At 44.9% G+C, this 13,023-nt stretch overlaps 1 protein-coding gene across 3 annotated transcripts in view; it reads left to right on the plus strand.

The window, feature by feature from the left end:
* The window catches only part of CCDC57 (coiled-coil domain containing 57), a 98,908-nt gene that overhangs the window by 24,853 nt on the left and 61,032 nt on the right, over positions 1-13,023 (plus strand). For all 3 annotated transcript variants that reach the window (XM_017524753.2, XM_037737152.1, XM_037737153.1), the window contains exons 8-9: positions 862-1,024; positions 1,446-1,577. In XM_017524753.2, coding sequence (XP_017380242.2) covers positions 862-1,024; positions 1,446-1,577 — 295 coding nt within the window. The remainder of the gene's footprint in view (positions 1-861; positions 1,025-1,445; positions 1,578-13,023) is intronic.

The raw sequence follows: 13,023 nt of genomic DNA on the forward strand, positions 1-13,023 counted from the left end.
CAGGATGGTCTCGATCTCTTGACCTCGTGATCCACCCGCCTCGGCCTCCGAAAGTGCTGGGATTACAGGCTTGAGCCACCGCGCCCGGCCTCCCAGTCTAATTCTTGTTCTTTTTTCCCAGTAGACTTTTCATTCATCCTTGGTATGTAATGTTTCCCCTTACTGTGTATGAGTGAGGTCTCTGGAGCTCTCTGAAGGCTGGTCTGCTTGGTCCTGGTGGACCTGCCCCTCTGTATCCTGGGTGGCTTCCCTCCCTCCATTCTGATCTAAGATGCTGGTCTTCTGGAGGAACCCCTGGGCTCTGGCATTCCCACCCCTATGTCCCTTTGCACTCACTCTGGGGGTTCTCCCAGCCCTGCCCGCCCTGTGGCTGGGTCCACCCTGCCCTGCTCTCCACTGCTCTATAGCCTCTCCCAGCCCTGCCCACCCATGGCTGGGTCCACCCTGCTCTGCACTTGCACCAGGGGCTCTCCCAGGCCTGCCTGCCTGTGGCTGGGTCCACCCTGCTCTGCCCATTTGCTTTCATAGCTCGGTTCCTTTGTGCATAACTGCGTTTATGATCTTCTAAGGTCATTGCTTTCCCCCCTCTTCCTGCATGCTGGCTCTTCTGTTTTTGTGTATCTCACCCTCGTCTGTGGTGTTGGGTTTTCTCCGGCATCTGGCCATCCATGGTGTCTGCTTATCTCTGTGCTGGGCATCCCCACGTGCCCGTCCGCAGGAGCCCAGGAGCACATCAGGCCAGCGCAGGCCACGTGGGAGCAGAAGGGACACAGCAGCTCTGCCTTTCCCATCGTGCCTCTGCTTTTCCCGTGGAAGGGACCTCAGGAAACGTTAATGCTGGGCGGTTGGATGTGTCCTTAGGTACAAGCAGGAGCTGTCCCTGGCGGTCGGAAGGGAGCGGAGCCTGGAACGTGCTCAGGTGCAGCTGGGCCTGGACTGGCAGCGCCGCTGTGACGATGTTGAAAGGGACCACATCCAAAAATCGGAGGCCCTGATTCAGGGTCTGACCACGGCAAAAAGTCAGGTGTGTGGGGCCACCAGGGCCTGGGGCCTCCTCAGCACCTCTGCAGAGGTGGGGCTGGGCAGGACAGGTCTGGCTCTCACCAAATTGTTCTTTAAATATGAAAACACTCAACCTCACTGAGCAGTTTGCTGTATAGCAAGAGAAGTTACAGTAATAAAAATGCGCCCCCGCCTGTCCACCCGCCTTGACAGTGCTTTCTTGCGTAAGCTGTTTCTGTAGCTGACCAGCTGCATGGTTTGATGATCCACACTGGCCTGTAAGGGCAGCCTGGGGTGTGGACTGGGCTGGAACAGTTTGGCACCCTGGCCACAGCGGGGAGCGTGCTCCGAGCGTTTCCTCCCTGTGTGTGCCATCGGAGCCTCAGCAGGCGCAGGAGCTGCCCCGTCATCCACACAGGGACTGAGCCCCAGTGTTTTCCCAGGTTGCTGCCAAGCTGCAGGAGACAGAGCGGGCACTACGGGAGCAGGAGGCGGTGCTGAAGGCCGTGACCCTGGAGCGAGACCAGGCCATGCAGGCCCTGAGGATGCAGGGGCTCCCCAGACCAGAGGCACAGGTGAGAGTGCCCAGCTGGCTCTTTGAAACATTGCTCAACAGCAGCAGTAGGAAAACAGAACTGGAGCCCCAAATCCTGCCAAGGCTGGAGTTAAGTCTTTCTGTTGTGTTCTTTTTAAATGACCAGTTGCACAGACAAGTGTGAGTTAGAAGCTTTAGAGAGTTAAGGTGAACTCAGGCTTCTTCATCTTTCACATTTGAAAGCTCTAAAAATCCCAAATCCAAATATTGCTGGATAGCAGATGTTCATGTGAGTTTGTTCTTACATTACTGCCTCAGGTCTATCACAGTGGGTCATTTTATGCTAGGAATCTATCATCACCACTTCTGATTTTGTTGAGCAGTGACGTTAGCGGTTAGTAGTTAAGTCAGCCTGTGCCAAGGTCTGCTCTTAGGCCTTGACACCCTCCACTCATTTCATCTCTGAGGTTGGCACCACATCCACTGAGACAGGGACACTGAGGAACTTGCCTGAGCTGTCACAGCTCGTCACAGCTCGTCAGAGCAGAGCTGGGTCCACAGGCAGAGGGGAGCGGGCTGGCGGGGCTGCAGGAGGCTGGGAGAGAGCGCAGAGGTCCCAGCACGGGATGACTGCCCCAGGCCTGTAAATGGCTTTTCTTTTTCCATGGGGGTGCAGCACACACAGTGGAGCGTGCAGGCCTGGAGTGCACAGGTCAATGCAGCCGACACTTCAGTGTGCCCATGCACTCGGTCCAACAAGACCACCCAGGGAGAGTCCCTGCGCCCTGCTGTTCCCCCTCCCTGCACAAAGTGGCTGCTGATGTGCATTCTCTCCCCCTCGATTTGCCTCTCTGCCTGTGGCTTGGCTTATCATGGAGGGCCTAGGTGTACAGGGGCTCCTCCGAGAGCACCAAGGCAGCTAAGTGTGCTTAGGAGTCAGAGCCTAACTGGTATGAAGAATGTTCCTAGCTCGTCCTTCATTCATGTAATTTTTATTTATTTATTTATTTTGAGACAGGATCTCACTTTGTCACCCAGGCTGGAGCACAGTTGTGTAATCTCAGCTCACTGCAACCTCCTCCTCCCTGAAGGCTCAAGAAATCCTCCCGCTTCAGCCCTCCCAGTAGCTGGGACCACAGGTGTGCATCTTCACGCCTGGCTAATTTTTTTTTTTTTTTAATTGAGACAGAGTTTCACTCTTGTTGCCCAGGCAGGAGTGCAATGGTGCGATCTTGGCCCACTGCAACCTCTGTCTTCCAGGTTCGGGTGATTCTCCTGCCTCAGCCTCCTGAGTAGCTGGGATTACAGGCATGCGCTACCATGCCCAGCTAAATTTTGTGTTTTTAGTAGAGACGGGGTTTCTGCATGTTGGTCAGGCTGGTCTCGATCTCCTGACCTCAGGTGGTCTGCCTGCCTCAGCCTCCCAAAGTGCTGGGATTACAGGCGTGAGTCACCACACCCAGTCTTATTTATGTACTTTTATTCAATGTCCATTCTCCTAAGAGTATACAGAACCAGGCCATGGAACTTTTTTCTCCCAGGAATGCTCTGTTCTGGGCACACAGAGTGCACACGCTGTGACCCTGCCTTGGCTGCTGGACATTTGGCAGCAGCCACAGCCTTTTGGAGGGTGGGGTGTAAGCAGCCGGAGGTCCTACAGGCCTCCAAGCAGGAGGGAGCAGGAAGACTCGTGAGAGAGGCCAAAGTGGATGCCGGTGGCCCCACCACATCATCGCTGGCCACAGAACCACCTTCTTCATTTTTAAAATGTGAAATAACGCTTCCTGTCCTGCTGGCTGCCTCACTGTGCAGCGCTGATTTTGGGAAATGCAGTGTGCTGCCAGATGTGTAGAATGAGGCCTTAGGTTGCAGCCTTCGTCATTGAAGCCGGGCCTCTCCAGTGGTGCAGAGAAACGAGAGGCAGGGATGCTCTCCTGAGGATACAGGCCTTCATGCACCCTGACGGAGTGGGCGAGAGCCAAGCAAAGGCAGGGTCCGTTCCCTCTCCACAAGTACTTCCTCTCTGGCTTAGTTCACCAGAACCTGGCACCGACTATGGGAGGCTGGCAGCTCAGCTGCGTCCTCCAAAAAGATGAGTGTGTGAACCCAGAAAATGTGAGACGGGTCTTAGTCAATTCAGAGTTTATTTTGCCAAGATTGAGGATGCACCCGTGACACAGCTCAGAAGGTCCTGACAGCATGTGCCCAGGATGGTCAGTGTGAGTTAAAGAGGAAGGGAACGTGAAGTGTGGCTGGCAGGCAAAGACAGGTCTTTAGTTAAAGCTGAGAGGCGCTCCTGGCCAATGGTGGTCAGGAGCACTTTCTGTTACAGACTAAGGGTACACATTGGCTTCAGGGTGAGGGGGCTTATCAGAAGCTGAGAATGTTTGTGTGGAGAAGTTTATGGCAGGCTTGGAATCTCTGGGAGAATGGGCTTTATCTTGGGGCAGACATCTTTCCAGCCAGAGGGTGGTTTATCTTGGGACTAGCATGTCTCTGGTTGGGAGGAGTTTGAATGTTTCTGGTTGGAGATGTTATTTGTGGTTTATGGTCATGCTGACTTTAGCCATTAGGCTGATGCCCTTTGGATTTATTTAAGCAGTTTTTTAATTAAGGTGAACTTTAGAGTGAGGGGCTTGTCCCAGATGGCGATGCTCCTGCTCTGTCAATCCAGACCCTCTAGTTATAAAAAGGAGGAAGGATGGCGTGTTCTTTCTGGCTACTTCCTGCTGACAAGGGGATGGAGAGTTTTCTGGTCTCAGGTTGACTGTAAGAGAATGCTGTCTGTAGATGTTTTTGGGTAGTTGTTTGTGAAATGGCCGTGATCCTGTGAGTTAAAAATCTTTGAAAAAGATTAATCAGGCAAGGTAAAAACTTTAGGCCCAGACATATTATTGGGAGAGGGCCTAGGAGTGGGGTGACCTATGCTGTGATTTTGTTTTCAAACCAAGAGTTTGTGTGGTTGTTTTGGTACTACCTTAGCTTTTTAGCCTTTTCTTTAAGGTTTTTAGCAGTGTTTTTTACTAGGCTGGATTGGTTAATATAGAAATATTTCTTACCTAATGAGAGGCAGAGGCACATGTTTGGAAAGGCCCATGTGTTATTTTCTGTTAGCAACCATTATTCCTGCTATGAGGATAATAATTAAGCAAAATGCTATAGTAATTAAGATTTTCTGTCTGATATTTCACCCTGAGGGCGCTACAGTATATAGACCTACTGCAAATAGTAGAGTGAGTAAAGCAGTTCCCAAAAGGGTGGTGTAGTAAATAATTTCCACTAAAAAGTTTTAATATTTGGCTTAAAAGGAGAGGTAGAAATGACAAAAGTATTTGGTGAGGTAGGGGTGAGACTGCATAAAATGCGTAGTTCTCACTTAGTTACTTATCCTTTATGAGTCTCAGCTTAAGATTTCCTGTTTCTTTATATTGATATTTAGGACCTTTTTTTGGGCCATCAGGGTTTGCTTCCTTAGTTTTCCAGGTTTTGACTTGAGAGTGATGTATTTAGAAGTTGATTCCTGCAGCAGATCCGGTCTTAATAACTACCCTGGGTTCTGTGGACTCACTAGACATGGGGCGGAGGATTCCAGGCACCCTCAGTTATTAGTTGTCAGCAGCAGCAGTGAAGAGATTTTCTCCTGTGATGGTTGTGGGGCTTAGAGACAGCACCTGCTGAAACATCTAGTTTTCAGTTTATAGGGCTTTGAGAAAGCACAGCTTATTTTGGAAAATTTTAGCAAGAAAAAGTAGAATTTAAATGAAACAGCAGGAAGTAATAAAAATTGAAAAACATTGGGCAACACTAGAATTTAACAACAGGTGTGCTATAGTTTTTGAAACAAATTTTCTCTTTCCAGTTTCCCATTTTTATTAAAAGACAAGTCATGTTAGGATTGGTTTGCTTAAGTATACTTGGCTTAACTATTTGCATACAGTGCAGCAAGAATAATTATTTGTTACATAGGCCTTTTAAATTGGCTTTGATAGAACTTTGTTCCATAGAAGGAATCTGAGGTAAGACCTTTTTAAAGCCAATCCTAGCCATGGGTCTGTACCATTAAATACCTATGAGTTGGTGAATTTCTCTCCTCTTGAGGTCCCAAGATAACTTGGGGTCCCTGGCCTGCTAGAAAGTGGCATTCTTTACTTGCCACAGATCAGAAACCCTGTACAGGGACTGTATACACAGAATATGAGGCTGGTTTTCCAAGGGCTTTTTTGCTTTATAAGTTAAGTTTGATTCCTTAAAGGAAAGCACACCATTCCAGTTAAAAACTTGGTAAAAATAACCAGTTTTTCCAATTCTGTCCTGTTACAAAAGAAAATAGATTCTTATTGCACTTATGCAAATAATTATATTGCCATAACTTAAGAATACTAACAGATAGTTTCCAAATTCTGGACAAGATTAGGTAGAGAGAAACAAGTGTGCTCCAAATTTTGTTTATGGGAGTTTACTAAATTGTTAGAAGCTATTAATAGCTCAAAAGAAAAATTTATTTGACTTTGAAAAGCAAAACAAGGGATTAGCGATATTTTAAGCAAAATGTTAAAAAGATTACTCCAGTCTCCTATTAGTTTGGTTCATGCAGTTAATTCCTGTCCTGATTGATTTTAATCAACATTTTAGCTCTTTAAGAGTTTTGAACATTTATCCTCAATTCTGATGTTACAATCTCCAAAGTTATCAGAAATCTGTATTCGCGAGCACCTGTTAGAGCTTTACAGCTTATTATGAAAGCACCTTTCATAGGACCAAAACAAGACAATTGTTTACAGATGACAAAAAGTTTTAGGGTAGCCATAGTTAAATACATAGTTGATGAGGATATTGATTGTGTGCCACAATCAATAATTTTAACATAACAATTATAGTTATTACTGATAATGTACACTAAGGTATATCAGAATTATAGGAGTTTCCCATAACTTTGGGACGCATACCAATAACATATTTATGCAATGTAGCCCAAAGAAAGCCAAACACCATTTTATATCTGACAGTGCTTCCTGTATGATTTTATACCAAATAAGCCAAATTTTACCTTTGTACTAGTGTGCTATTAATGTTAAACTTAATTTCTAATAAAAGCTTGATGCATTTACCCAATTTTAATGTCTGACCATAAGGTAAAATTTTTTATAGACTCTTTTTAACCCTTTATAATTTTTGTTAAAGAGCAGGTTAGTGCTTTAAGAAAAACCCATTGTGCTTTTATTTTAATGCTCAATTTACAGAAAAACTGGATGATACCCCTTCAACTTTAGCCAGTATGTTTACACAGAGAATTTTCTTTACAATTAATGTTTCAAAACTTGCTTAAACCTTTAAAACAATTCCTTAACCTTTTAATCTAGGTAAAAACTCCACATTCTTGTGCCTCCTTATAATCTTGTTACCAAAAGTATATTTTACTTTCCTTACACACCTTGCACATAGACTGTTTCTTAAATTTTTTTATTAGATTCAATCTAAAGTCATTAAAGATCTTCAGTGGTTTTAAATACATGTTACATGTGAACTTTTAGCAGCCTTTACCTTTGTTGAAAACCTTGGTACATTTGGGATTTTAATTATGTGCTAGGTGTACAGTCGAAGACCTAGACAGAATTGCAGATAAGGTTTGGCTTGTTCCAGCATTGAACTCCATGTGTCCTAGGTTTTTCCCTAGTGGCAAAGTAGGCAAGTTGTACAGCTAAGTTATAGTGACATTTTATAAAGCATTCAGGAGGCCTAATTACTTTTACATTATACAACATTTATTGTATAAATTCCCTTTTATAAAATTTTTCATGACTTTCACAGACAATTTCCAACATGCCTTAGCTTTCTGACTTGCAAACATCCCTTTCTTTAAACAAACAGTTAATTTACTTTAGGACAAAAATTTACCATATAATTATGGTTTTTTTAATATATGTTTCCCTTTCTTTAATATTAAAGATGATAACAATTATTTCCCAAAACAAACTTCCTCCATGTCTGTGGACTAGACTGCCTAAGGCCACAAGATTAAAAGTTAGGATATTTTACTAAATAATTTAAGATGTAGCTATCTTCATTAAACCAATATTAATGTTTCATTTATTAAAAAATTACATAAGCAAAGATTATTTTGTTTGGACTGAGTTATAGTTTTGTAGCCTTTATGCCAAATTTTGACACCTTATAGAATTTGGCAGAGGTAAGTATGAAATTGCTTGATTAATAAGTGTAAACAAAAATGTATGCCAGCAACTTTTAAGACATTTCTAATCTTAATGTATCAGTAAGTTTTAAAAATCAAAGTTGCATGAACTGAAAGGTTCCACAGCTTTTACTTTTCCCTTAAAAAATATTTGACTTAAGTGCTTATTTTTCTTAGGCCAATTAATTACAACTCTTTTAATAGACATTGCACACAACACATATATAGCCACAGAGACAATCGGAAGAAGATTCAGTAGTTATAAGATTTTTTTTTCCTGCTAATTTCCCAATTGGATTATTGGCACCTTTTCAGCTTTCCCAAGCAGCCTGGGGCCACCAGAAGTTATTTTTGGGTTTTTCATACATGTACCAACAGTAGCAAGGCAGAGTGGAGAAACATAATTCGGTTACCTGGGAAAAACCCTTTTCCAGGAAAACAAGATTGATGAAGAGAAAAATATAAGGTCTTTTGAATATACTTATAGCGTTGATTTGTAACAAATCATACATAGAGAGAGGGACATGAACACAAATGATGCCTTTAACCTCAGCCATTTCTCAAGACGGGGAATGGCATAGTTGGGGTTTGAACCGGTAACAGGTGGAGAAGGAGGAGGAGTGGATTTTGGAGCTGAAGGCTTGGAGGCAGGAGGGGTTACTGGGGTGGAAGGTTTCGATGGGTGAGGAGCAGATGCGGAGGATAAGAATACAGAGGGCATTCATCTGCAGGGTCAAAAGGAGTTTTAGAGGAAGGAAAGACCCGGGGAGGGTTTTTATTAAGAAGAAAGATTTTATGAGAGGTGCAAGCTTGACACAGGGAGGGTTGCAATTTAAGGTAGAAGTAGAAGAAGGCCTGAATATAGAGAACCTCTTGCCATTTGCCATTCCTGGTTATAAAGTTGTTAAGGTTCCTGAGGATTTGCAAGTCAAAGGTGGCACTTGTGGACCGTCAGCTATCATTATCTAATGTGTATTGGGGCCAGGCTGGGTTACAGTACAGGACTAAACACTTAAGCCAAGTTTGGTGAGGTTGTGAAGAAGTTTGGTACCTATGTGGGCTGGTGAGAAGAAGCAGAGGGTGTCTGTCTTGGTTCTAGGCATCCACAAACAAAAGGCAGAGACCTGGAATTCTCTTTGTAAAGAGGACGGCCAAACTGAGAAGAAACTGGGTGTCCCCAAGATTTCCTCTAGTTTAGTCCCACTGGTCCTCCAAGCACCAGCATAGTCAACCTGAGTTTTCCTGGGCACCACGAGAAAGCCCGGTTTGGGGGTGGGGGAGATCTTACTAGTTGGCTGGGTTAATGTCCGATGTTGGATGTTTTAGTTGGAAACAGCAAAGGACTTCTTGGACTGCAGCCACATGAGGAAGAGAGAGAGAGAAAAAACAGGAGGATGAGGGAAAAGTGAAGTGAGAGAAAAGATGGCATGGGTGTCTAGGGACGCTCAGGATTCAGGAATTAACTCAGGATGAGCTGCTGTTGCCCACTGGTTCCTGGATTGCAAGAGACTCTCTGCCCCCAGCACCCATCCCAGGTTTCAGCACCAAATGTAAGAGTTAAAGAAAGAGGAAAGAAACACGAAACGTGGCTGGCAGTTAAAGATAGATTTACTTGAGTTAAAACCTGAGAGGAGCTCCTGGACAATTGCGGTCAGGAGTGCTTTCTCTTACAGACTAAGAGTATATATTGGTTTTAGGGTGAGGGGGCTTATCAGAAGCTTGTAATGTTTATATGTGTGGAGAAGTTTATGGTGGAGTTGGAATCTCTTTGGGAGGAGAGGAGGTTATCTTGGGGCAGACATCTTCCTGGCCAGAGGTGGGTTTATCTTGGGGCCAGCATGTCTCTGGTCTGGGAGGAGTGTTAATGTTTCTGGTTGGAGATGTTACTTGTACTTTATCGTCATGCTGACCTTAGCCATTAGGCTGATGCACTTTGGATTGAGATGGTTTTTTATTAAGGTGAACTTTAGAATGAGGGGCTTGTCTAAAATGGTGATGTTCCTGCCCTGTCTGTCAGAGCACAGCTTGGTCTTATACATTTTAGGGAGATATGAGACAACCAATAATATTATGTAAAAAGGACATTAGTTCCCTATGGAAAGGTGGGGAGAACTCAAAGCAATCCCCCACTGGCTTCGAGGGCACAGGTTGGTGAGAGACAAAAGGTAGGGTTGCATTCTTTTGAGTTTCTGGTAAGTCTTTTCAAAGGAGGCCGTCAGAATATGCATCTATCTCTGTAAGCAGAGGGGGACTTGGAATACCATAGAGAAGCCTTGAGAAGTTCCAGCTTGAAGGGGCCCAAGATATTTTCCTTTCACAGGCTTAAGTCCTGACCCCCTGAGCCTCAGAGTAAGATCCCATTGGAAATAAGGTTGTTGCAGATAATTAGTTCAGATGGGGTCTTGCTGGCACAGGGTGGCCTGATCCAATGCTTGGCGTCCTCCTACACAGTCAGAAAAAAGCCCAGGTGACTATAGACAGAGACTGGAGCCAGCGTTCACACACCAAGGAGTGCCAAGGATGGTGGGCCACCACTGTGAACTAGGAGGGGGCAAGGAAGGGTCCTCGCCAGGGCTTTCAGACAGGGCCCGGCCCTGCCCACACCTTGATTTCAGGCTCTGGGCTCCAGAACCTGGAAATAACACGTCCCTGTTGTTTTAAGCCTCCAATGTGTGGTGGTTTGTTATGGAAGCTGCAGGAAACTCATGCAGATACCACAAGTTGGGGGATGGCTCGGGCCAGTCTCACTTGGGCTGAGCAAGAGACTCATGCAGATGCCACTTGTTGGGGGTGGCCCAGATCAGCTTCACTTGGAGTGAGCCTCCGGAGGCTTATGCAGACACTGCTTGTTGGGGGCCAGCCCAGGTCAGCCTCGGAAGACTGGGAAGGGGAAGAGAGTTAGGGGTGCTGGATGGGGGAAGGTGGTCTAGGGAGTCCCAAGCATTAGGATCTTTGGGCATGGGAGCTAATTTGTGTGAGTTTTCTTTTAAGGGTGCCAGATGGAGTTTTTTCCCAGTTGTCTTTAAGGGAAAAAGGAAGACAGGTCCCTGTCTCCAACCAAGGGCATAGTTCATTTCTTCTTGAGAAACTGGACTTTTATCATTCACATATTGAATTAAAAGTTGACATACCCAATCCTTGTTTGACCCAAACTTTGGCCGGAAAACTGAGGGTTTGAGGATGGGTTCCTGAATCTGAATGAAACAATAGTATTTTATCATTTGTTGCTTTTTCTTGTGTTTGGTGCTCTCATTATCTTTCCAGTATTTGAACATGAGACCTAGATGACTATTAGGGGAAATGTTATTGTTGCTAGGTTTATCTTTTTTATCCCGTGCCTTACTTGGGGTATTTCCCATCTTGGAGAAAATGTCTGTGGGCTTAATCCCCTCTCTCTCTCTCTCTCTCTTTTTTTTTTTTTTTTTTTTTTACAGAATCTCTCTCTGTCACCCAGGCTAGAGTGCAGTGGTGTGATCTTGGCTCACTACAACCCCTGCCTCCTGGGTTTAAGTGATTCTCCTGCCTCAGTCTCCTGAGTAGCTGGGATTATAGGCACATATCACCATGCCTGGCTAATATTTGTGTTTATAGTAGAGATGGGGTTTCACTGTGTTAGCCAGGATGGTCTTGATCTCCTGGCCCTGCAATCTGCCTGCCTTGGCCTCCCAAAGTGCTGGGATTACGGGCGTGAGCCACCATGCCTGGCCTAGCTCAACCTCTCTTAGTAGAGATTTCTTGCACCCTCTAGAGGCTCAACCCCTCATTTTAGGGATTTCTTGCCTTTCCCTTATCTAGAGGCTCAATCCCCCTTACTGGAGGTTTCTTGCACTCTTCAGCTTTCACTTCATCCTTCTCTATCCACTTCCCTCACAGGAATTTTAGGTCCCTCTTAGCATTGGCAGGTCAGTATAAACCCCACAACAGTATAAACTCCATATGAGGTGACCATGGAACCACAGATCTGGACTTCACACTCATTTTACACTCAGTTGTGCATCTCATTTACACATTTTCAACCTCCAAGATATCCTGACTATCAAGAAAATACTTTGTCACCCCTGTGACTTTTATCTTGGTCTGTGCACAGTTTCCTGGTCACAAAATAAATGCAGTATGTGAAGCTCCTTTCCACTTACATTGCTGAGAGTCCCAGTTTATTCATCACATGGGGAGGGGTCTCAATCCCTCATCCCTGAGGCCACTGCAGTGAGGCAATGTGACACATTTCCTCATGAGAGGAGAAAGGCGATCCTGGACAAGCCTCTAGGTTGTTCAGAACAAGAACTCAAAGTTGCAATGAAAACACTTAGACAAAAGGTTTCTCAGCAAGACAAATTTAATTCTGCAGAAGGGTGCTGCTCACACTTTCAGCCACTACAAGAGCACACTGAACAAAGGAGAGAAGGGGTTTTTATTCCTAACACAGTTACTGTTTCTGTGTCCTTCCCCTGTTGGCTGGGGTTGGGATCTAAGCTGATCCCAAGTGGCTAAAACTTAAACTTTTCTAAATAAGGTAATAAAATGAAAGCTTTGAAGGCTGAAGCAGAGAAGGGGATGAGTAATGAGGGGCGGGGGTTGTTGATTTACAACCTTACAACGTATGAAGAGGAACTTAGCAGTACAAGGCACGTTTGGGCATGTCAGGACATGGCTAATGCAGGAAGGGTATTCACAGAAGAGCTGTTTGAGTGGGGGAGGGGCAGTTCACAGCAGAGCAGGTAGCGTAGGAGAAGGGACAAGGAAGTTATCTTGAGAACAAAGAACAAGGAAGTTAAAAGTTAAATCTTTGAAGAGGAACTTACTGTCTCATGGTATCTGACACTGTGAAGTTAAAAGTTAAATCTTTGAAGAAGAACTTACTGCCTCACAGCATCTGTGTAACCAAAGGTATGAGGCCAGTTTTTCTAAGGGATTTTATTGGCTCCATAAGTGAAGTTTGGTTCCTTAAAGGAAAGCACACCATTCCAGTCTAAGCCTTGGTAAAATAACCAGTTTCTCCAGTTGTGTCCTGTTATAAATGAAAGCAAATTCTTATTGCAAATAACTGTATTGTCATAAGTTAAGAGTACTCACAAGTAGTTTCCTAATTCTGGAGAAATCAGGTAGAGAGAAACAAATGTGCTCCACATTTTATTCATAGGACTATATTTTAGTCAATTGTTAAAAGCTGTACGGGCCGGGCGTGGTGGCTCAAGCCTGTAATCCCAGCACTTTGGGAGGCCGAGGCGGGTGGATCACGAGGTCAAGAGATCGAGACCATCCTGGTCAACATGGTGAAACCCCGTCTCTACTAAAA

The sequence above is a fragment of the Cebus imitator genome, unplaced genomic scaffold (genome assembly GCF_001604975.1).
Source record: "Cebus imitator isolate Cc_AM_T3 unplaced genomic scaffold, Cebus_imitator-1.0 Scaffold36, whole genome shotgun sequence".
Lineage (NCBI taxonomy): Eukaryota > Metazoa > Chordata > Mammalia > Primates > Cebidae > Cebus > Cebus imitator.